The sequence below is a fragment of the Chrysoperla carnea genome, chromosome 2, assembly GCF_905475395.1.
Source record: "Chrysoperla carnea chromosome 2, inChrCarn1.1, whole genome shotgun sequence".
NCBI lineage: Eukaryota > Metazoa > Arthropoda > Insecta > Neuroptera > Chrysopidae > Chrysoperla > Chrysoperla carnea.
Window position 1 is genome coordinate 19,885,390 of NC_058338.1, and position 26,579 is coordinate 19,911,968.

At 29.3% G+C, this 26,579-nt stretch overlaps 1 protein-coding gene across 4 annotated transcripts in view; it reads right to left on the reverse strand.

Moving 5' to 3' along the window:
• The window catches only part of LOC123293219 (small conductance calcium-activated potassium channel protein 2), a 219,322-nt gene that overhangs the window by 2,317 nt on the left and 190,426 nt on the right, over window positions 1-26,579 (reverse strand). For all 4 annotated transcript variants that reach the window (XM_044873964.1, XM_044873965.1, XM_044873962.1 and 1 more), the window contains 3 exons: window positions 9,798-9,893; window positions 4,224-4,438; window positions 3,083-3,289 (listed from right to left, as the gene is read on the reverse strand). In XM_044873964.1, the coding sequence (XP_044729899.1) occupies window positions 3,083-3,289; window positions 4,224-4,438; window positions 9,798-9,893 (518 nt within the window). The remainder of the gene's footprint in view (window positions 1-3,082; window positions 3,290-4,223; window positions 4,439-9,797; window positions 9,894-26,579) is intronic.

Consider the following 26,579-nt stretch of genomic DNA (forward strand, 5'->3'; position numbering starts at 1 on the left):
TATAGAGACAGATACAATAGTATCTATGTTAGCATAAGTAATATTACAGTATTGAACAGGGCTATCTGCCGGAATGTGCGTATTGCCAACCATTATGGCCCTGACACCCATACTGGATTGACTCGTCCGCTATAACTATTGCTAATTTTGCTATTCCCTCAATACAGTACACAGCATGGCGTTCACACCGATACTGACATAATTATATCCACAATAAATTTCTTACCGTGTCCAACAATAGTGCTAAAAACGATACGAGTTGGTTTTTGAACAATTTTATATTCGGTTTGGTTATATTTCGGAAGGTAATGATTAAATTCGCCAACTAACACTTTTAGATCAGTTTTAGTGTTTTCTTGTATTGTTCGCTTTGTGCATATTTATTTCAGTAATATTTTAAACCATTAAAAATCAAGTCGTACAGGAGCTTGCTACGGATCATTTCCAAAGCTCTCATGGACCACCTGAGGATCATAAGTTGGGAAACACTGCATTAGTATACAGTATAAGTTTTTGTTTTATTAATACTCGATGCTTACGAATTACTTGATAGGAGAGCAATGCAGGGGGAATGTGGGTCAATTTAATACGGGTACAAGTTTACCTTCTATGACTACACTTATATTGTCCCTTACCATTTCAAATTACTATCAAGGAAATTTGGGCAATTGAAATATAGCGTATTAAATGCTTAATCGAAGTATGCACTGCGCTTAATTTTGTTCAGTTGATGTTTATGATCAAAATTCAGCTTAAAATAATGGTCAGATCACAAAGGTTTAAGAGACATGGAAAATCTGAATTAGCTAACATTTGATCATTAGAAATAATCTACATGAATTGAAAGCTTAGGTACCCGGTTTTACTCTATTTTCTCCTACTTGTCGAACAATTTTAAAAATTCCATTAGAAAAATAAATCATATCGAAACAGCCGGTGAGTCTCATCGTTAATGGACTAATATTATTAATAGATATTTAAGTACCTATAAATGCAAAATAAATAAAAAGAATACAATTTCGATGAAATAAAGTATAGGTACGAAAATTAAAATGTTAAATCCATTGAATAGCCTTATATTGAAATGAAAATAATAAATATTCAAAATAATTTAATAAAGAACAAGTGAAAACAAACAATTGATTGAGTTAATTGTTGAAATACCATGCATAGACAGTGTTGATTACTTTATCACATTACACATACAAACATGTGACACATACATAACTGATAATCAAGTATAGTACATATTAAAAAATTTCCGTCTAATTAGCGCCCTCACGGGTAAACAGTGATGTTTACGAAAAAATGTTTCAAACAAAAGTTGTTTAATTTTTAATAAGGAACATTTTATAAATTTAAAATTTTGTTCTATTTCTAACGGTTTACAAGATGGGTCCTACGGACCAAAGACCCAATTGACCTATGTTGCTCATTTACGAACTTGACCTCACTTTTTACGTCCTGAGTACGCTGTAAATTTCAGCTTAATATCTTTTTTCGTTTTTGAGTTATCGTGTCCACAGGCGGAAGGACGGACGGACGGACAACCGGAAATGGACTAATTAGGTGATTTTATGAACACCTATGACCAAATTTTTTTCCTAGCATCATTATTTTTAAGCGTTACAAACTTGGGACTAAACTTAATATACTATGTATATTTCATATATACATGGTATAATAAAATAGAATAATACCAAAAAAAAAAAGAGTATTAAATTAAATTAACACCACTTGGTGTAGATTATTCTAGATGGTTGGTATTGAGGATAAAAGTTTATTTTTGTAAATTGACATTTTTACATTGAAAATGAAAATTAATAGCGTATATGTATTCATATAAATGTTATTTAATTAAAAATACTAAAATCATCGTAGAAAAACTTATTTTAAAATAAACTTGAATAATTGAAATAAAATGCAGAATATAACAACATATGTAACTTTCATAATCTATGGACTGTCCCCATTTAAAAAAAACCGACCAAGTGTGAGCTAGATTCGAAACGGAAGGGTTCCGTTATGAATCATCTCATAACCATTGTTAATTTGTGTCAAAATTGTTTGCGTTCATCATATTTGTATTCCTCCTAATAACGATCTCTTTTATTTGATATATCTCATGATACACTTTCAAAAAGTGTACCTTTGTATCCCTGAAAAATCGGTATATAATTTTCGCTAAAATTTTCTTGTAAACTATTAATGAGGCCCTACATTCTGTATCTTCCCCAAAATTTTTAACTAGTTGTATTTTCGGAGAAGGAGGTGAAAATTGTCAGAGTATGGTAGAGTTTTACTCAAGCACTAGAAAGCTCTGGGCTTTCGAGCAGACATGTCTCCATCTGCATCTGTTCTCGCAGATAGCAAATCTTTTTCGACTCACTTTCGATTCAGCTGGTCCTGATCCTACCCGGTGTTTCTCTGATCAGTTCTTGTCTCGCCGCTCTATCTAAAGGGAATTGAAATACATGGTTGCCTCCAACTAACACTCAGACAGTATGACAAATCGACACAAGAAGTTTGTTTTATTATGAGGGTCCCTTTTTTTAGTATCGATTTCGGAATCCTAAAAGTAGATAGCATATACAGTTTGTGCAGAAGATTTATGGCCAATTTATAATTCTATGTTAAAAGATAAACAAGTATAAAGTCTAATATATAAAACTGGTATCAAAATTTACATCGATACCAGAATATATGATATCACAGACAAACCAGCGTACCACGCCAAACTGGCCACATCAAATTAAAAGCAGTGAATCGCATAGGATTCGAACATCGAAATCATGTATCATCAAAACCAAAAAAAAAAAATTGAGATCACCATATTGATCCACCAAAGAGACTTTTTTTTATGTATTTGGTAGGATTTTTTTGAACAAAAGTTGTTTCTATTTTAGGAATTCGAGTTTTCAAGATTTGACTGTACTATAAACGTTCATCATCAGCTATAAAAACCATATTGTGTGAAACAGTTATGGTCACAATAAACCATTAATTGAATGTATCTGTGGCTGATCTTATAATGTGATTGAATAACACGCTTGATATAGTGTAATATAATTTGATTACCTACCGTTCACATTGGCGTAACGTCCAACTGGCAATGATCCAAAGGGAGACCATGAACACAAGTAGGACCGTGCCAGGACAAATGGTCATTAATGTTTTCAACACAAATCGTGTATTGAAATTTATACGATTTAAAGCACCAATACTTCGTGATGAGGCATCCGTAAACAATTTACTATGTAACAGCATAACACGACAAATTAAGTATAATCTGAAAATTAAATAAAGACACATATTATTATGACCTTTTGTCATAGTTATATTCGCTCTAATTCACAGGTATGGAACTTAAAATTGCACAATATTTTTTAACTACTTATTATAGAGTTTTACCCATTGAAATTTGATATAGCACAGTAAAAGATGTTACAAAAAACGACTAACAAAGGAAAATGAAAGAAACCGCTCGCATTTTGCTAAAAGCTCATGAAATATGTTCCTTAGGTGTTAAATATTATTAGTAAGGCATGAGTTAGTGGTGAAAATGTTTCTATTCGTTAATAAACAATAAATTTTTAATTCAATGAAACGATCAATGTTAAAGTTCATTAAAAAAATTAGTAAATAGGCAACTTGAATTACGTATACGTCATACATGTATGCCGTAAATTAATGTAAGTGTTTGTCAAATAACCGAAAACTATTATTTATTAATTTTATAAGTCAACTTTAACAATGATGTATGTAAAATTTAAAGTTAAAAAGCGTTGGGTGCTCTTATTTGATATCCATTCTTATTACGATACTTGATATTCTTATAGCTTTTTGTTATCATCAAATTTTATATTACAACTATAATAATTTAATTATTTTTATACTTTTTAGTCTGTTTTGAAAACGTGATATGCTGAAAAATATTTTTATTTAAATTTTCTATTTGAAAATTATATCACGTGTTTTCGAATTATTAATCACCTAGAAAATATTAAAATTAAATTCCCTAGATAAAGTATTTGTTTTTAGGCACGATTATTAATTTTACAAAAGGGTATTTATAATTGTAAACCAAGAAAAATGTGTGTTTCATCTGAGTTTTGTTTCTATCTTTGACATAGTTCATTTTAAGAAAATATATCTATCCATGTATATTCACTGAGAATATGTATGTGGAATACTAATTTAAATAATATAGGCATTAAACTTACCTGATAAACATAGGTAATGATAACGCAATATCGCAGGGCACAAGACGTGACTCACTTCCACCACCTTTGTTTGCCATACGTGTTGTCCACATAAATGAATATTGTCCCGGTATTGGGTGTATTGCACAAATGAGCAATTCGGTTGCAATTTGACATGTACGTCCCCACGTCATTGCGATTCGCCAGTCGTCCGCACAATTATCGATCAGGAACAACTGTAAATTTTTAATTAAAAATTAGATAAACTTCACCAAAAAAGTACCTGCAATAAAAGGGCTAAAAAATTCTGGATACAATGGCTTGGTTAATATAATTATGAGAATTACTCTGACAGAGAAAATGGAAATTGTACGTTCAAGAGAGTATGTCTTGTCTCGCGCTTCAAATAGTATATGCTGAACATTTTAAAAAACAAAAATTTAAATCACAGGTTCTCAATCCTATTTCGTCTCCCGCCCAATTCGAGAATCAATTATTTTTCAGCGCTCCCAAAACGTGTTATATAAGCCTTATCCAATTACATTTATTTTATATAAATTGGCCTTACCGCCCTCCTGTAGGCCTCTAGAGCCCACAAAGAGGCGTTATCGTCCACTTTGAGAATGGCTGATGTATATGAACGAATTTATATGCAGCCCGGGATCTATTCAGATATTATACAGTGACTAATTTAGAAAGAGATGTGCTCATTTTTAGTACAACACCGGCTAGTATGGAGCTGTTAGATGGCATTGAAATTTCTTATTCAGTGTAAATTTCATTCAAAAGATGTAATGAATACATTTATATGAAATTTTTTCATTTAAAAAGGGTCGTTATCGCACTATGTTAATGTTGAACTTATCGAAACCATCGTATGAATGTACACGAAGCGTAGTGGTAAAGTAAGTATCGATTATTAAGGAGGTTCAAGATTATAAATAAAGAAGAAAGTTATTTGTATTTGCACAGGGTCCGAGAAATTTTCCATAGTGTTACAGGACGATAAATATACAAACTATCTATACAAACAAATACCTATAAAAATCTTAACAAAGCATTAATCTGAAATTTGTCAAAAATAAGTTCTGTGTGTTCGAGAGTCCAAAAATTTTGCCTTGTTCCATGCTTAAGGATATAAGTTAACTTATATAATTCCAAAAAATGTAGGGTTCCAAAAAATGTATCTTTTTACCGAATAGTTGAAACCTATTCCGATTAAATTACCTTAAAAAAATGCATTGAATTCCGTTTGAGAGCCTACCATTTCAAGGAAAAGTAGATAGACCCCTCTAATTGGTAAACAAGGGTAAAGAGAATTTATTCAAGTCTTGAAACTCCTTAAGAAGGTTTTTTTTATTGACAAAAAAAGGTTTTTATAAGAAAACTTTTTATTTGATGTATATATGGTTTTGCATTTAATAGTATTCGCACCGTACGTGAGTTTTATTGGAGGCGTTTCCATGGTAACGATACACTACTTTAATTATAGAATTGTATGGATGCATGTATGGATTGCAGTTATGACTTACATTGAAAATTTAATATTATTGTCTCACAAATTTGAATAAATAACTATGATAATTTACATTTGAAAAAATTTGTGCAATTTGATTTCTTATTTTCACAATTTTTAGTGCATTAAGTTTAATTAATTAGTGTTTTTCAATAATTTTAATTTGACATTTTCTATTAACATGTAAAGAATTGCAAATTAATCAGCCTCCTTTATCGCCAAAATTTTTCACTGGAAGCGCTGGCATCGATTTTATTGTCCCTACCATGATACCGCACACAACGAATAGATGTACTTGTGAAAACTACATGTACCTATATTCTTTTACGTGAGGTTTTTCTCCCTTGACAATTTCTATAAAAGGTTTTGTAAAAAGAATTATATGACTATAAAATTCGTTAAATAGATTATAGACAAAATCATTGTTTATTTGTTGTAAATGGGATCGGTATCGATTACTCTTATTGGAAATACATTTTATAATAAAACTATTCTAAGTAACTGTCGTTCCTGTATTATACAGAATGTTCGATTTACATCTAGGCATATAAATATCACGAGTATGACAGAATACATGCATTAAGCAATGCATCTAAGTTAGAGGTATTATATACATGTGTTGAAGTTTCGATATGCGTTGAGATAGTTGTAAGACGCTTGGAGAGTGAGAGTTTCTTAGTTGAATAGATGAACTACAACAGATAAACCACGATAAAAGTCACTTTTGCAATTTCATATAACACCTATAATACCTCTTACTTAGATGCATTGTTTAACGCATCTAGTCAGTCATACTCATGATATTTATATGCCTAGATGTAAATCGAACATTCTATATGAGTTGTCTTGAGGTAATCGGACCGCATTTTGAGTAGTTAAATCGGTAATAAAATATAAAATTTTAAAATGATCATTTTGAATTTCTATAAGGAATACTTCGACAATGAAACTTTCATATAAAGTTTATTTAAAAGAATATTTTGGTTTTTGAGTATAACTCATTTATTCGGGTTTACTTTTTTCTATTCTTTTATTTTAATAGGTGTACGAACTACAAAATTACATATTCATAGTTAATTGTCCACCCACTATGTAATATATTTCCAAAAGTTGAAATCCTTCTTCTAAGAAAACGCGATTTTTTGGGAGCGTCCTAGTAAAAATGGTTGTAAAATTTCATTGGTTTTTGTTTTATAGCCATTTCAAAAACTCTATATTGCTCTGTAAATTTAAAAAAAAAAATACATGAATAGGTCAAATACTTAGTCTTTTCTTATTTTGTGGTTTTTGGATGTATTTTAAAATTACAAACGAGAGTATATGGTATGCATAATAAATATAATTTAGCTGGAGGTTATTTGAAACAATTTGAACATCAATGTGGATAAGAACAGAAAGTGAAGTGAAGTAAACTGAGAACGCGACAGGATAGAATGTATACGATACTCAACGAAATGAGAATTTATTAAAATTGGTATTTTAATATGAATCGAATCTTATATGTTTCACAAAGTATCTAAACAGAGGCGTTTGGGGTAATATTCCTACGATAACATGCTTGAAGTGGATTAATAAATAGCTGTATATTATCAAATCATTTTAATTAATTGTTATGTTTCAATAGTTTTAATTTGACATTTACTATAACATTTACATGTAAAGAATTGCAAATTAGACATATTTTAATAAATCCAATAATTTATAAGATGGCAGCGCTGTGATCGATTCAGTTGTACCTTCCATCTACTACGCATCCAACGAATATAATAGTGGAAGCGTCAATCAGAAGCGATGAAATAAATTGTCATAACAGCCTCCTTTAACGCCAAAATTATCCACTGGAAGCGCTGGTGTCGATTTTATTGTCCCTACCATGACTACACACACAACGAATAGAAGACGGTTTGTAATTAAACATGGGGGGTCAGAGAAAACGAACCAGGCATGAAAGAGGTTGGAAAAGATTTAGGGAATGAGTAGTGAGTAAAAAATACCTAAAAAGTTCTCTTTTCAGGCTTTGGCCTTAATTCTACTACTACGTTTACGGTTTACTGTTAATTTTTGATGAAGAAATATATATTTGAAGAGGAATCAAACCAACGATCTCTGGTATTTCAGTGCCCTAATTTTAAGGACAATCAGGCCCAAAAAACAGTCCAAATACAACACTGGTGAACAAGGATAGCAAGGATAGTATGGGTTTATCCTGTGAACTAGTTATTTTACATGAGTTAAGTGTGTGTGTGTGTTTGGGTATTATTGTGTTATATTATAATACAGTTTGAAAATTATTGCATGAAAATATTTCTTACACAAGAGAATACTTTACTGACAGGAAATATAATATTTTAAAATACAATTTATGTTTTCAAATACACAAAATGGTATATGCTATGGTATTGTAATATCGAACATTTATTTATTCAACAAAACACTTAAAAATTATAACAATGGTTTGAACTATAAACCCATATGATTCTATAAAAATAAAAAAGTTCAAAGTTCAGTGTTCAGAAAAGATTCAAAATAGTTATGACATGACAAAAAAGAGAGTGAATGTTTAAAGGGATTTTAAGATGTGTCTCAACTAGAAGTTAGTTTTTTTAGGGTACGGGAGGATATAAAAAAGACTAAGCGATTATTAATAAGGAATTTTTTTTGATTCTGAAGACGTCATGAAGTAAAAAAATTCGATTTTTTGGATAATACAGGCAAATTTGATCTGATCTTACTGGAATTTTTTTTGAAACCCATTAAATTTGGGTCATGCTTTTCAGCTGTGATGTCAATTTTTTGCTAGCTATCACTTATGTGCTTAATTCCGGGACCAGGGCTCCAAATTCTTGAAATGTAATAGAGCTAGGGTAATTTTGATCACAAATTTGAAAAGTATGACCCAAATTTAGTAGGATTACATACTTTGTTTATGAAAATTGGATAACATTTGGATGTGATAAAACAAAATTAAATTTTTTGGATTCTGATGACGTCATCAAGTTAAAAAAATTATATTTTTGGATAATACAGGCAAATTTGATCTGATTTTATTGGAATTTTTTTTGAAACCCATTAATTTTGGGTCATGCTTTTCAGCTGTGATGTCAATTTTTCGCTAGCTATCACTTATGTGCTTAATTCCGGGACCCGGGCTCCAAATTCTTGAAATGTAATAGAGCTAGGGTAATTTTTATCACAAATTTGAAAAGTATGACCCAAATTTAGCAGGATTACATACTTTGTTTATCAAAATTGGATAAAATTTGGATGTGATACAGCAAAATTAAATTTTTTGGATTCTGATGACGTCATCAAGTTAAAAAATTTTATTTTTGGATAATACAGGCAAATTTGATCTGATCTTATTGGAATTTTTTTTGAAACCCATTAATTTTGGGTCATGCTTTTCAGCTGTGATGCCAATTTTTCGCTAGCTATTACTTATGTGCTTAGTTCCGGGACCAGGGCTCCAAATTCTTGAAATGTAATAGAGCTAGGGTAATTTTGATCACAAATTTGAAAAGTATGACCCAAATTTAGTAGGATTATATACTTTGTTTATCAAAATTGGATAAAATTTGGATGTGATAAAGCAAAATTAAATTTTTTGGATTCTGATGACGTCATCAAGTTAAAAAATTCGATTTTTGGATAATACAGGCAAATTTGATCTGATTTTATTGGAATTTTTTTTGAAACCCATTAAATTTGGGTCATGCTTTTCAGCTGTGATATCAATTTTTCGCTAGCTATCACTTATGTGCTTAATTCCGGGACCAGGGCTCCACATTTTTGAAACCTATTGGAGCTAGGCTAATTTTGATCACAAATTTGAAAAATATAATTCAAATTTTGTGGGATTTCATACTTGATTTATCAAAATTGCCTATATGGCACTTTTTGATATCTTTTAATGAACAGCGAATATATTAATTATTTAACATTTACGACCATGAGTGAAAAAAATTATTTAAGTCATGTTTATTAAAATAATAATTAATTTATAAGTTATAAAATATGAAAACATAGACACTACGGAACTAATAATAAAATATTAAATTTTAATTTATAAAATATCTTACCTGGACTTCTAAAGCATGATAAGCCATAATTAGGCCTAGAAGGATCACAGTCGATACAGATATAAGGGTTTTTAACGCCATTGAATAAAAAGAGGCCTGTAATAAAATAAGAAAAAAAAGTTATAATAGAATATCGTATATAAAATAGGTATAGGTAAGGATTTCTTTTAATATTGTCTGGAATTTACATTAACACGTTTCAAGTATAATAAAATTATAAGACATAAAATAAAGATTATTTAAAATTCTATATAGTTCGTAGAAATATACGTGGTTAGTTAGCTTTTATAGAAAAAATAAGAATACTACATGGAAAATTCATTCAAGTATTGTAATGAAGACCATTTAAGCTCCTTCTAGTTGAAATTTCCCACAGCTTTGCCACGGAATTTTTAATAAATGAAAAGTTGGTTAGTTATAAAAATCTCTTTTCTCTAAAGTTGAGCAATATGATGCATAGCGTAGTTTTTCTACAGAATACTTCACTTAAGTACCTATATCCGCTAGTATTTCGAAATTGGCGATGCCTTCTTGAATTTTAAGGATGCAGTCAATAGAGTAGAATCCTCAAGAAACACAGACGTTCGTTATCGAGTTAAAACATCGTGTGAAATCAATTCCTTAATTACGACAAAAACTACGTATATGAAGGATTTAAATATACAAATAGAACGAGAGGAAAGTAACACGGGATGACGTCATAAATTGTGAGCACCATAGAGACTACATATCAAAGATTATGTTGCAAGACATAGTTAAACACAATTCTGTAATAGCATTATGATTGATTTTAATTTTTTTTTCATACTTTGTCATCTATATTGTACTTTTTTTTATTAAGGTACCCAATTTGCTCTGCATTAATTTTATTTTAAAAGCGATTAATTACCTACAGCGAATAATCATAGAGTTTAAAGAGCTCACTGCCCTTGGAAAAGGTTTTTTTATTTAAAACTATAACTTTATTCGCCTCTGACTAGTAGTTTCAAATGGGATTCAGAAATGGTTAGATTTTGATATTTTGATTCAAATTTCAAGCAAGCCTCGTTAGATCGTTCGTTAATTAGTAATAGAGGATCGAACTGAATTGTTTTTATCACTTCAGATGTAGAATTCTCACTTCACGAATAGAAAAGTGAAGTTGTTTTTAAAAATCTTTACTAGTATGCAAGATATAAACGTTTAAAAGTACTAATTAAACAAAAAGGAAGACCCACTGCGCAATCTTTGATTGCTTGTAACTTCTTCGTTTTTTAATTTCATTTTCAAATTTTGTTATGGTATCAAGTCTAGTGTTACATTTCTATGTGTACTATGGCCAATTCGACATTAGGATTATCCCCTATTGTGTTGATGGTGTTTTAGAGGATCTCAAACCTATTTCTTAAAGCATTCAAAAAGAGATTTTTTCTATACCATTTTTAGACACTGAAACAATACTGTCATATTACTTTTTATTACGCAGTATTACTACAGTGTAGTCTATTCACACATAAATATAAGAAGAAAGCAATTTACTATATTTTTGAACAGGGATGATATACCACATACATTTTACTGGACAAAGAAGGCTCCATATAGTGAAAATGTAATTTGTATTGTTATTAAAAAAACATAAAATTTTCAGTACAATAGCGTTCTTGTTTGTCATATTTAGATTTCTATATGGATAACACAAACAAATTTCATTACATAAAGTGTTCGAAAGTGTAGGCTATGTTTGTATAGAGTGTACTCCTGAAACAAGAGTATACTCACACGTCGGTTAGTGCAGATTAGGACAAAAAATTGACAAGTAATACTCACTATGTTCAGAAGGCTCTTCTAAACAAGAGAGTAGGCTTTTGCCCTAAATTTGAAAAATTGTTTTATACGTTACATTAGTATCTGATTTTTCAAAACGAATTCAAATTTTTGTTCGAAAACAATGTAGAGTCTCATGGCGTCTTGAATGATATCCCAACTTGGCACACAATCATTTTTGTGTATGCAAGTTTAAGCATCTATAATCAAGTCACCTGCTTTGTTCTAAACTAAATGAACAAAAAAAGTTATCAAGCTGAATTTTTTATAGCGTGCTCAGGACGAAAAAGTGAGGTTAAGTTTGTAAATGAGCAACATATGTTATTTGGGTTTTGGTTCAGTATGACTCATATTGTAAACCGTTACAGATAGTTTGAAGGTAAAAATATTTCTTATAAAATATATACACAACTTTTGTTTGAAAAGTTTTTTCGTAAACATCACTGTTTACCAGTATGAGGACGCAAATTAGGCGCAAATTATAAAGTCTGTACTATTAGGTAATATCAGCTATGTGTGTGTGACATGTATGTATATGTGGCTGTCTCAGAGTGACTCCTTGTCTTTAATTACATGACGTAAATTGTCTCTCTTCTCTTCTCTACGTGGGAATGTAAAAATTAAATAAATTTTTTTCTGTAGAACCGTTCTGTACTAAGATAATGCATTACTAACAATGGTGATAAATTGATTCTATTCAAAAACATGAAAAGCAAAAACTTTCAGATTCATTGTTACAAATAATAGAAAAAAAATGTTATTTTATTTATCATTTTTAAGGTGTGTAAACAAAAAATCACACACCTTTTCTTTCATTGCCTATTTACTAAGATGTGGTAGTAAAAAAAAGTGATTTTTTACAGTTAATTAAAAGTCCAATGAAAACCATCATATTTAATATTGTACCACCAAATTTTTATATACGAAAAAGTATTTAAAAAAAGTCATGTTTTGTGTAAAAAAAAATATAAAGGTTTTTTATAAGAGAATCGTTTGAAAGCAAAAAATTCAAAACAAATTACGTAATTACTAATTTTATAAATTATGTGAAATATACGGCTAATCCCTTAACCCGTTAATATTCGTTAATTACAGAATAGAGTTTGCGTCAAGCGTTTTTTTCAAATTTAATTTTTGTTAAAACATTAAGTCCAGTTTTAGTACGAATTGAGTACGATGTGTTATGTAGCAAATAGGGTGCCAGTCATCGATACAATGGCTTGAATTGCAAAATAAAAAATAAAAATAAAATCCACTAAATTTTATGTTTTTGTATATTATTTTAACGAGTGATGCGTGCGGTTAGCTACTCGTATAGTCCATGTGAGTTTATGATTACTGTTATCCTTAGTGTATACAAAAAAAAAATCTGTTTTCAACACCTTCAGTCATGAGATATCATTCAAAAAAATATAATTTTTTTGTTTTATGTGCGTTAATTTTTATGTAACCGCAGTTAATTTCTATTTTTTCAGAAATTTACTATCCAATTAGTATGATTATAGCCCATGTTTTATGAAACCCATACCATGTTTATTATTTTCGGATAAGTTTATTACAAAAAGTCAAAAAATTTGAAATTCAACATTTCAAACAAATGTATTTAGCAAATATGGTGGAAACGCAGAAAAATATAACATACATTAAAGAATTGATATATTGTATAATTTATTTGCGCTTCTGCCATTTTTATTTACTATCCCATAATCAAATCTTTTAGCTTATTTTATTTCGATTGAATCATTTGAATTTCTAAGAATCAATGAATTTTTAAGCAATTATAGAGTATTATTTCAATATATTTTGTGATATTATATTTTTCAGACAGTGTATTTATTACGGCGACTAAGTTTTAAAAAAAACAATGTTTCTAGTTTGTAATTTGCTAAATTTGAGAGTTCTACTTCTGCGTTCAAAACAAAAGCATACGTATTTTAATAAAATAATATTGTATTCATTTAAAAAAAAAATTTGCTAAGCTTTTGTAGCTCTTGCGAAATTTTTCGTATTACATTGCCAATTCGTATATCACATTCTATATTATAAAACCCTAAACAATCTAAAAAGACTATCGTTTCCATTGTAAAATCAGATATAAAACTGCATAGATTGCGGGATTAAATTTGAATTATTTAGTACAATTTTTATTTTTTCGAATTAAATGGAAAATAATAAAAAAGAATGCAATTTTTTGGATTAAACCGGAGATAACGAAAACAAAATGAAAAATTTACGTACAAATGTTTTTACTTCAATATTGATGGTAATATATAGAAGTGATGTTTTCACCTGAAAATTTGACGAGAAGTTTTTAAAGTATTCTTACAAAAATACAATTTTAAGCCATTGATTTGTATCATTCTCAGAATCTGAATTGTTCAAATTTCACAGATAGATTATGTATGGATCCACCAGCAAGTGAGAATTGATTTAAGTTTTTTGATTTTTAATAACAATGTCTGGAATATGGTACATTCGATTGTCTCGAAATTTTCTCTCAATCAAAGATCCTCATTTTGATGTCTAGAAACTCTCAGAAAAAAAACCTTTGGCGGGGTGCAACTTTAATACTCTTAAACGAACAAATCTAGATCATAATATAGTTTAGTAAAAACAAGTGAAAACAAACAATTGACTGAGTTAACTGTTGAAATACCATGTATAGACAGTGTTGATGACGCAATCGTTTGTTTTTTGACGTCACGTTAATAAAAAAAGATATCCACTTTTAAATAGCTACACACACACTGATATTCCCATATTAATGCATACTATAAAATTTGCACCTAATAAGCACCCTCGTGGGTAAACAGTGATGTTTACAAAAAAATTTTTCAAACAAAAGTTGTTTATTTTTTTATAAGGAACATTTTTTGCATTTAAACTTTTGCTCTATCTCTAACGGTTTACAAGATGGTTCCTACGGACCCAAGACCCAATTGACCCATATTGCTCATTTACGAACTTGACCTCAGTTTTTAGGTCCTGAGTACGCTATAAAAATTTCATCTTGATATCTCTTTTCGTTTTTGAGTTATCGTGTCCACAGACGGGCGGACAACCGGAAATGGACTAATTAGGTGATTCTATGAACACCTATACCAAAATTTTTTTCGTAGCATGAATATTTTTAGGCGTTACAAACTTTGGACTAAACTTAATATACTATGTATATTTCATATATACATGGTATAATAACCATGTGAACTTGAGCAAATTCTGAGCAATAAAGCAAATTCTATTTTTTTTTTATTGTTTTTTTTCGTATTTTTCCAAAAAACTTTTGATATGATGTATATTTTAATATATTATATGTTGTTTTTATGTATAAATGAAGTGTCGGAAAAAGTATTTGTCATAATCAAATTTAAATTTTAGTATAACATCGCTTTAAACGAGATAGCCGGCATGCTAATACTTTTTTAAATAAATGAATTTTAACATATTTAAAACATAAATTATGACTTTATAATGATTCATTGAGTCATTTTGTGTTTGTTTATGACGTGTTATGTCAGGAAAATGTACACGATACGGCAGAGAAGAGTGCAAATTTTAATAACGTTGTAAAACAATAGTTCTTCAATTTTTTTCAAGTGATTTTTTTAACACCTTAAAATACATAAAAATGGATTCAGGGGAATTATATATAGTACTAGCAGATACCTGCCCGCTTTGTTAGACCATTTCTCCTTTGGACTATCACGTTATAGCCCTCACTTATCCACCCTTTGGTTCACAATTTTATGGATTTTAATTTTTTGGTGGGGAACTCTAACTTTCTATAGGTCGAATCATTAAAGTAAACTTATTTTTATACTTCTTGGATCAAAATTACCCCACCCATCAAGTTTCATCAAATTCCAAAACAAAATTTATTTTTTGCGATTTTCTCGATTTTATTAAAGGGGTACGTACCCCTTAAAAAAATTGCAAAAAAATCAGGAAATTTTTTTATATCCAATTTCACTAAAACTCAGTATATAACGTAATATTGACCCAAAAAATACAAAAATCGATCCAAATATTACGAAAATTTTCGAAATTTCGAAATGGACACCAAAAGTTGATAATTTTTGTATTTAAGGAACATTTTTTACATTTAAACTCTTGTTCTACCCCTAACAGTTTGGTGGGGTCCTACCCAAGATTCAATTGACCAATTGATGTTGCTCATTTACGAACTCAAACTCACTTCTTACGTCCAGAGTACGCTATACAAATTTCAACTTGATATTTCTTTTTGAAATGTAGGAATATGGAAGTAATGTTTGAGTACTTTCTTTATATGCGTTCTGATTTTGTCTGTTTATTTTCAATAACAGTTCATACAGTTTAGAGTCAAAACGTAAAACGTATAAACCATATTTTATTTTCAGGTGAAAATAACATTTGATTTTACGATGGTTCTCTGAGGTATGATAAAAGTATGTTTTTACCGAGCCAAATAAAAATAGTATTCTTTTCTTCTATGAAACGTGTTAACCATCTGTGTGTGAAATATCATCCTTATGCAGTTAGATATTTTTTTCACTTTTCTCTTGGGTTTCGTTCATATACGAGCAGGTTAAAGAATCATAGATAGTAAGTTTTCTAAGCAAAGTATATATTCTGTTAATATTCAAAACTTATATTGCAATAAGATAAGATAAAATAGGTCCGTCTGTTAACACGATAACTCAAAAACGAAAAGAGGTGAAGCTGAAATTTTTATAGCGTGCTCGAGACATAAAAAGTAAGATCGAGTTCGAATATGAGCAAAATAAGTCAAGGTCGTGGGTCCCTTGGACATATCTTGGAAACCGTTAGGGATATAACAAAAGTTTAAATATAAAAAATGTTCCTTATAAAAAAATAAACATCTTTTGTTATAATAAACATTTTTCGTAAATACCCATGCCGGCGCAAATTATATAGTATGTATTATATGGGAATATCAGTTATGTGTGAGTGACGTGTATGTATGTGTGACTATCTTTCTTTATTTACATGACGTTCAAAAACAAACATATGCGTTATCAACACTGTCTATACTGGTATTTCGGCAATTAACTCAGCTAGTTGTTTGTTTTCATGTTTTTCTATAAAATATGAATCATCTACAAAAAATATAGGGTTCCATTTGAAATAATATAGTTGGCCACCATTTAGGATCCAAATCTATCCACCTAAAACTAAACATCAATTTGGAAGTTTTGTTTAAAACAATTTTTTGTATTTGATCTAATTTTTTGCAAATATCAAATAAAAAATACAGTTTTTTATAGAGATAATTTTAAAAAGAAATCTCCAGTATATCGTTCCAGAGAATTTTAACTAAAAATTAGTTTTTAAGAGGTATTTTTTGTAATAAAACAGAAATGTGTACAGTTTTAGAAGAATATTTCTATTCAATTAAGTCATCTATTAAAAAAAAAATGTAACAAATTATATTAAATGTATTTTCTAGTCATTAGTATACAAAATGTCAAAAGCATTTCAGTGAGATTTTTCATGTGAAAATGAGTATTCAGATAATTTTTCATTTTCATATGTAAGTAGGGGTACTTATATAGCTTCTGTAAAAAAAAAATGAATTAATTTAATTTAATGAAGATCTGACAACGATATATAGGCTGGGTCGGCTATAACCAAGTAATGCAATCTTTATTAGAGTAGCAAAATCTAAAAGTTTTTACAAAATATAACAGATACCCGAAAAGTATCTGATAATACTCTACAATATTGCCTTGAGATAAATAACTATGGCGTTATTTACAATACCGTATGGTATAAAAATCTTCATTAGCAAATAGCTACTTACATTAGTACATAGTAAGTTCAACTCATTAAACTCAACAGTATGTCCTTGAATAATTTATCAATACGCATTATTTGAACTACGATCCTATTCAGTATAGGTGTAAACGCTATGTTTGTTGTCACACTGCTCGTCACTCTATTATTCTTAACTGTTCATTTCAATAATTATTGCTCGTATGACATTAGTAGCATTAGTTACATTACATTATTAAATAGTACTATTCGCCAGAAGTATTGTAAATATCACCAGTAAGTAGGTATTGACACCCATACTAGCATCGGCTCATGCACCATAACTGTTATTCATGTTCCGATAAATTTAATGATAAAATGATTTATTTAAAAAATTTTATAGCAAATCAAAAAAAACCACTTATGGAGATATAGCCCAAAACGGTTTTCCTTAAAAAAGAGGCACTTCCCTCCGCCTATTTTTGTTAAAATTTTGTGCATTTACATTCAGTACGTGATACTAAACTTATTTAAATAATAAAATAACTCCTGTAATTTAGTGCATTGTGGACAAGAGTAACTAGCTTCTATATAACCTATATTATTTAATATATTCGAAAATGCAATATTAATGGAATTTTAATATAATAAAACTCTGTTCGCTTCATTGAAATAGATTATTCATCACATAATAATATGAAAATGTTCTACAAGAGTTCTAGAATTTATAATACAATAATTGTAAAATAGAATATATTAGAATGATTGTATGTGTATGGGAATGGTTGAAGTCTATACGGGTTGAAGGTAAAATAAGGTGGTATCCTATATTTTCTTTAAATAAAATCAATGTTTGGTTTAGAAAAAAATATTTTTTTGTTTACCACACATAATAATACGTTAGATAAAATTTATTACTTTCAATTTCTGTTACATTATTATTTTTTCTTGGATTTTGTAATCACATAAGAAACATTTTTGGTTGTACAAGTAAAATAATTTAATTTAGGAAAAATAAAAAGGTTTGTAGCAATGTAATATACTAAGATTTTGAGCAGCTTGAAGAGCTCTTTCCATGGATGTTTTATAAAAAAAAAATCCAGTAACGCAGAAAATATATCGTCTAAGCGAATTTCTCTTTCAGAAAATTGACTAAACCATATCACATTTCACATTGAAAACTATGTGTTCGAAAATTGTCAACGAGGTCTCAACAAAAGTTCAAAATTAAAATTTTTCTAACAATTTCAAATTTTTCCCGCGTACATAGTGCCTACCAATTGATGGGGTAACTTTGCTTTTGTAAAATCAACCCGAAATTACACTAAACAAGTAAAAATAGCTTTATGTTAAATAGTAACATAATTACACTTAATTTAAATGAAAACAAACAATTGGCTGAGTTAATTGTTGAAATACCATGTATAGACAGAGTTGATTTCGCAATCGTTTGTTATTTTTTGTCATAGTGTAATAAGTGTAATAAGCTTCGAACAAAGGTTGTTTATTTTTTTATAAGGGACATTTTTTTTTATGAGTAACATTTACGTCCTGAGCACGCTATAAAAAGTTCAGCTTGATATGTCTTTTTGTTTTTGAGTTATCGTGATGACTGACATTCAGACCGACAACCGGAAATGGATTTTATGAACAACTATACAAAAATTTGGGACTAAACTCAGTCTATCTTGATATATCTCATATATACGTTGAGAAATATGACGAGAAATTACCAAAAACGTTTACCGTTCAGAAATTTGAATAACATTGCTCTAGAGGTAAAAATGTATCAGAAGCAGTGTTACCAAAAAAAAAAAAAGTTAAATTGCTTCTTAATTTAATGTTTTGTGTCCTCGAAATTTGCTAGGTGGAAATTTATGCCAATAAATGTGCTGGTAAAAAATTGTTGGAAAATGAATAACTTGATTTAAATTCAACACTTCTGAAATTTTGAGAAAAATAGAGAAAGACACTTAACGGAATTTTTTTTATCATCAAAACTATCAATCTCTTTTTCCTGTGTTTAAAATAAACATTTAAAATGAATTTAAAATGTACATTTAACCTTGAACTTGGTAATCAATTATTATATAAAATATATTTTTGTAAATAAGGCCATATGTCAATTATTTGAATTATATTCTTGTCTATTTTATAAAAATAGATCAAAATCTAAAATAACTGACATTGCAATAAAATATTTAGTTTAAAGCATTAATTCTTGGCTATTATTATAAACTACAGTATGAGTTAAGTAGAAATTCAATAGAATTTCTTCACATAAAAATTTAGGTTGAGATATAGTACCCAGAGAACAATGTACCTTGAATCATTTTGTAGTTTCTTGGCAGATATTGTTATTTACTGGACAGCATTGGTATTAAAATGCGGGTAATTGGAAAGGATATATTTTCAGGGTGGTTCTGTTTAAATTTAAACAAAATATTCCACCCTTAGGAGAAAGAGGAAAAGAGAGAAACTCCCTCGAAGGCGAAAATTTGGTGTCTATAATAAAAGGTAGAGAGTTGGAATGGACCCCAAATTATTAGACAGGAAAATGGCATTCTGTGAAACTTTTTCTAACCCACCCTAAAACGTTCCATAGATCAGTCTGATCAAAAGGTATTACGGCCACAAAAGTTTTAAATTTTTAGTAGTTTTCGAGCTACCGGCGATCACTGCTACACATATATTATATTTATAGTACCTTATTGACTAGGAAAATGGCTTTGTGAAAATTTTTCAAACCACCACCAAAATATTCTTCGAACCGTTCTGATCAAAAGTTCTCACGGCCTGGAAATTTTTAATGGGTACTTTTCGAGCCACGGACTATCAAAGCTACATAAATTAATGGTTATATAGCCCGTAGTTCGAAAACTACTCGTTAAAAAGTTTTGTGACCGTGAGGGCTTTTGATCAGAATGATCCAAAGAACAGTTTAAGGTGGGTTGGAAAAGTTTCACAGAAAATCATTTTCCAACTCATATAGGTACTATAAATATAATTAATGTGTAACTTTGATCGCCCGAGCTCGAAAAATATTCTTTTAAAAGTTCTGTGGCTGTGAGAGTTTTTGATCAGAACAATCTGAAGAACATTTTGGAGGCGGTATGAAGATCCATCATTTTGTGCGTTTTGTAAATTATTCTGATTTATTAAAAATAATGCAAGCAGTGATAAGTATTCAACCAGGTCTGTACACGGTATTTGAACAATTAACTCAATTGTTTATTTTCACTTGTTCTTTATATTATATAATTTGAATCAAAAAGTTTTTATATTATTAGGTAATAAAGTCAATTAAAAAAAAAAAAACTCTTTGTATCAAATCAAATTATGTATAAAATTGAAATGTTTATCATACTAATTAAATGATTGATTAATATGTTATATGATGTTTAAGAACATATGTTTAATGTTATTGTTGTTGTTAATATTGTTGTTGCGTGATTGATTTGTATACTGTGTGGTTATTAACACATAAATAAACACCCATGTTATTAAAGTCCTTATACTAGACCCACCCATTATATATATATATATATATATATATATATAGTATAATGTTATTTATTATATTTTGGAATACATTCTAGCATGAAACACATTACTAAATTGATTATAATCGCATATTATAGCGAAAGTATTTATTAAATTTATCAAAATGATTATTAGGTAGACACGATTATATTTAATGCGATATTGATAGTTGTTAAGAAACACTAATTATTTAGTGCTTTACTGAAGTCCACCGGGATACTTGAGAGCACGGGGGAATCCAGTTCGAGATACAGATTTGCAATCAAGATCAGCAAATTTGACATGTTATTTTACATCCTTTCAAATGCTGCGAGTTTCTAAAACTTTTGATTCAAAATGGTATTTCTTATTGATAAATGGTTGATAATGGCAAAGTAATCAGGTGGTCTAACTTGGAACTACAGAAAAAGCGGTCCACTTCCTGTTTAGTAGTACAAATTTTTATCCCCAGTTGACGGGACCTATCTGATTTGAATTTAAATATTTTTATTGGCCTTAAAAAATGGTAAGTACAAGTATTGCCATCTGGTGACAAAATTGTGACTACTGAATTCGGGACTTCTTCTGATTTCAACTAGTACGGAGTATTATCACCAGTTGGCGAGTTGCAACTCCCAGTTATCAATACTAAATTTAAAATATTTTATAATTTTTAATGAAATCTTTTATTTTTTGAAAATATCTAACTCAAAGCTTTTAATATTTTAGTAGTTTAGATTTTATGTCTATCTATAGATGGTATTAAAAATCAATAAATTGACTAAATTATTTAAAAACTATTGACAAAATAGTTTTTCCTAACGAATAAATAATTGATTTATTTATTATTAATGTATGTAGATATAATAGTTATGGATTTTTATATTTGGTTTATTATTTTTCTTAAATACCGCCATGTTTGATTGAAATATTATTTTTTAAATTACATTAGCAAAAACTTTGTATAATTTTCGGAAATGAAAATTGTTATTGCTTTTTATTTTTCTCAGTCGTTTATTTAAACATTTATTTTTTGAAGATTGTAGGTATAGGAGAATATGTAATAGTAAATACTTATTTGAAAAAATACTTACCAATTGACTATAGACATATTATGGGACATATATAGGATAAGATCATTTTGAATTTATTGGTCCTACTAATGCGCAAAAGGACCATGTATACGATAGGAAATGTATGGTGTTTACTGGCATAGTACTGGCCTAGACAGATACTACAGTATCTATGTTAGCATAAGTATTGAATAGGACTACCCACCAGAAGTATTGTGGCTATCGCTAAAAACTAAGAACCTGACGCCCATATTGTATTGACTCTGCCATAATTATTGCTAATGCTAATATTCCCTCAATGGTCAAATCAGTATGACGTTCACGCCGATACTGACATAGTGATAGCCACAAAAAATTTGATACTATGTATAAAATTACTGTATTTTTATGTCGAAAAAAAAGTTGCATTTATTTTGCTGAATGCACTACTATGTTGTACAAAATTTATTGCTGTTTGAAACATGTTTTATGATTGTCGAACATGCATGTGTTAAAGTCAACAATTTTAAATTGATTAGATTCATTTCAAAATTCAATGTTTTATCAATATTTCCGATAAGAAAAATTAAATTCTTGAACTATGGTTGGGAAAAATAAACTACTGACACTGACTTAATTTAATGGTTGAGAGTTTGAATGCACACTTGTCTTAGTGGAATTGATAAAAAACTTTTCTCGCAAGAGTGAAAAATTTTCGAATCATACGTATAAATACAGTGCTGGATCCACCCATATGAGCATGGTGGGTTTGCCCATCACGTAAATAGCCTTATGATATAATAAAATTTAAACAAAAAAAACGAATCTTTTTAGATAGTTAGTCTATTGTCCCTAATTTCATACAAAACCCCCATCTGATAATTTTTTGGGAAACATTTTTTAAATTCGTTTCAAAGCATGATTCTAAAAATCGAAAAAAATTCTAGTATAATCGGTAGAAGAGCACTTTCGGAAATTATTTTTAACATATTCCTATATTAGATTCAATTATCTATGAACCAAATGTTGGTGTCAAGTACTTGAATATCGATATCCAGGCAGTGAAAAAAGTGGTTCAGATGTACCCGCGATTCATTAATGATAGTCAATCAACTGTTATAAATGAATACCGACTCTGGATGACCAAAAGGAAAACAAAATGTGAAAATAATTCTGCCATACTAGAGTCGGTAGCTCAACTTATTGAAGCATGCGACCAAGATTTGCAGCGTAACTCGCAGAAAGATCTTCTTCTACACTTCTATTCGGGCCTGCCTTCCTAAACATTTGGAAATCGATGATATTATCAACGCTTTCGCGAAAAAAAACGATAGCTGGAATTTGTTATTTAAGTAAAGAACCTTAATAAAAATATTTAATGTAAAATGCATACTGGCGTTTAATTTAAATTGAAATTGTAAAAATTTCATCCAAATTGGTTCAGTAGTTTAGAGTCTGAATGTGACGCTGTAATGTGTAAACAATCGCACATTTACTTTTGTATTTTTTGTGAGCTAACAAACTCACATTTTATAGGTTTATTAATTTACAAATATACTGTACAAAACCTTGGTTAGGGCGTCATATATTATGCAAACATCTCCTTTGTAGGAATGCACTATATCGATCATGAGCGAGTTCATACTCCGATTCGCATTTGGTCGATTTTCGGGTGCTGTACCCATCACTTGAAGATAATACATAAATGTTTATCAAATAGAAAAGATTTATTGAAAAGAGAAGATATATAGATTAATTTTTTAATAATTATATTGCTATAAAATTAGTAAATATCATACAAAAGCCAAACATAAAAGCATTTTTTAGTGTGAAAAATAAATCAGCCGCTATGAAATTCAGTTATTAAATATTATTTAATTTGTTTAACAAAATTATAGGCACCGTGAAGAGTTACACTTTTCGATATTTGAAAAAAAAATTTTGGGGTTTATGATAGTCCATTGTTTACTAAATTATGCCAATTGGTCTTATGTTAGATTTGCACGCGGTGCCTATAAGTAAGATTGAAGCTTCAAGGTGGTTTTGAATTTATGTTTTAAAACGATATTCTGTGTTGAAAATGAATCAATTGACTTTCAAGGATTAAATTGGTTGTTTAGATACAACCAAAACCCAATATTGGTTAAAAGAAAATGATTTCTAAATTTACTTTCCGAATGTTTTTAAACTGATTTCTGAAAGACTCTCAAAATGAAAATACAATTTTTTTGCAAATTAAGACTTTTAAAGACGTATAAGGGGTTTTTTTGGGGTCGCCATTTACCGTGTTACCACAAAACCAATGTTAAATATGCCTACTTTTGAAGTCATTTATTTATTTGAACAATCGGGAAACTTTATGTTGTCTATGATTTTGATTGAATATCGTTTATAAGCAGTTTTTTCATAAAAGTTTTAACAAACCACCTCAAGGCATTAAGTATAGAGAATTAAAAATGTTGTAATTATAATAAATTGTTTTGCAATATAATACGGATTACTTGTTCAACTTAAAATGTGTGTTCAGTGAGTGTTTTAAACAGTTTTATGCAAGCATTCGGAAAATACAGAGTGGAACGTATCAAATCGTTTTCAAGATAATACCTCAATTTTTTATCCGCATTACAAAAATATATTTACAAAATCTTTCTCGTTAAATTACTTATAGTTTTTTAATGATAAAAATAATTTTTGAAATTATTCCGAAAACATTGACCGCTAATTGATAGCTAATTTTTTTCGGCAAAATGATTGGGTTTTTCGCGCCCCACCTTGTATTATCATATATTTTACCTATAAGAATTAAACAAAATTTATCTAATTGCACATTCTAATAAATATGTATAGATGAGTTCAATGCATGTAATGTTTTTGTAAAATTATAAATTGTGTTGTAAATCTATAAATAGTTGAGTCGTATGTGATTGAGATTGCCAATTCATATTTGTGGGTTTATAAACAATTAGCCAAACGATTGTTTAGTAACAAACTTAAGGAGCAACTGACATAATGCATGCCAGGAGTTATAAGTCAATTATTATTCAAAAATTGATTTTACAGGAAATTGAATAGGGACGAAAGATATTACTTTTAATAACGTTTGAAAAGAATTGAACGTTTAAAATGTTACCGAAATAATAGTCTGAGAGGTGGAATCACTTTTTTCAAATCACAAACGCTTTTCAAGTTTCACTATCATTTCAGACAGATTCCTGTTACAAGCCTGTTGCTAAATGGAGTTTAGAGGATTTATCAATGTAGCGATATTCAAATCAGACCCTTAGGTCATTCAAATTCCTATTTCGTAGAAAGAGTAATAAACTGCCTAAGCATAATAGTACATTCTAAGACATCGAGGCATATTCGAGAGTACCTTAGAAACATCTTACAGAGTTATTTCTGGTTAATATAAAAACTGGTTATTGACTCCTTTAATAACTTTTATTTCCACATGTCTTCAATTTTCCGCGCTATAGACTTAAATACGCATTGAAGTGCAAAAAGTTAATGCTTGCAAAGTATGTGCTTAAGAATTTGATATTTTAAATTTGGAAGTGATATATAGCTATAAAATTTAGAAAAATAGAAATTAGTTTAGATTTTCCAAAAATCATGCAAGGTGACAGTTCAGTGGTTTATTATTATTTTTAAATTCAGTGGCAAGTTAACAACTGAGTATTGGAATCTAAATTAAAATAGGCGAGAGGTCACGTTGCCTCTTGGTATTTTTAACATCGGAATGCTTGGAAATAATTTAAAAAGCCATTTGTTTTGTTGGAATACTATTTACCATACGACTGAACTAAGTATTGATTTTTTGTGTAAAATAAAACGTAGGCGAAACCGGAAAAGAGATACGGTGATCAAACGAAAAAAAAACTAATAAGAAGGGTCATTTTTAGTAATTTCTATGTTTAGTTATTATGTTGCATTTATGCATTTGAGTTTGTAGATTAGTTGAAATCATATTCTTTTTTTAGCACTAAATACAAACTTTGAGCTGCCTGAGAAAATAATTGATCAAGTAACTGGTAAAAAGTGTAAGGCTGAAATTATCCGGGTAATTTAAACATCCGAAGGTACAAATATTCGCACTCAGCTCAAATTTGGTAGGATTGATCAAAACACCACTATAAATGAAACCTAAAAAGTTCCCATCGAGCCTAGATTGGATTAGTAGAAACTCGAAATATTGTGCTCATTTCAGGCTCTTATTTTGATTCTTTTGCCACTTCTAATGTTTATCATTGTCCTGTGGTAATTTCTTTTAAATCATAGAATGAATAAAGTAAACATGACAAATTAAGTAAATCGTAGCTGTTGTTTAAAATTAAAAAAAACGAATTTTTTGATAATTTAGTGCATTTTGTTCCACATTCTACTTACTTTTCAAAAATCATCGGAGCAGAAGCGAGATATTTGGGCATCCCATAAAGGAAAAAAGTTGGTGTGGATCAGTAATTGCAAAATAGAAATTTGGTAGTGGCACTGAGAAATATAAAGAACCAAGAAAAATCGTTTAAATGACTTTAAATGTCCAAAATAGTTAAAATTACATAATTGATAATATTAAATTGACCCCTCTTAATAGTTTTTATTAATGACCACAGTAGCGCTTCAATTTTCAAGCATTTCACCTTTATACGCACGC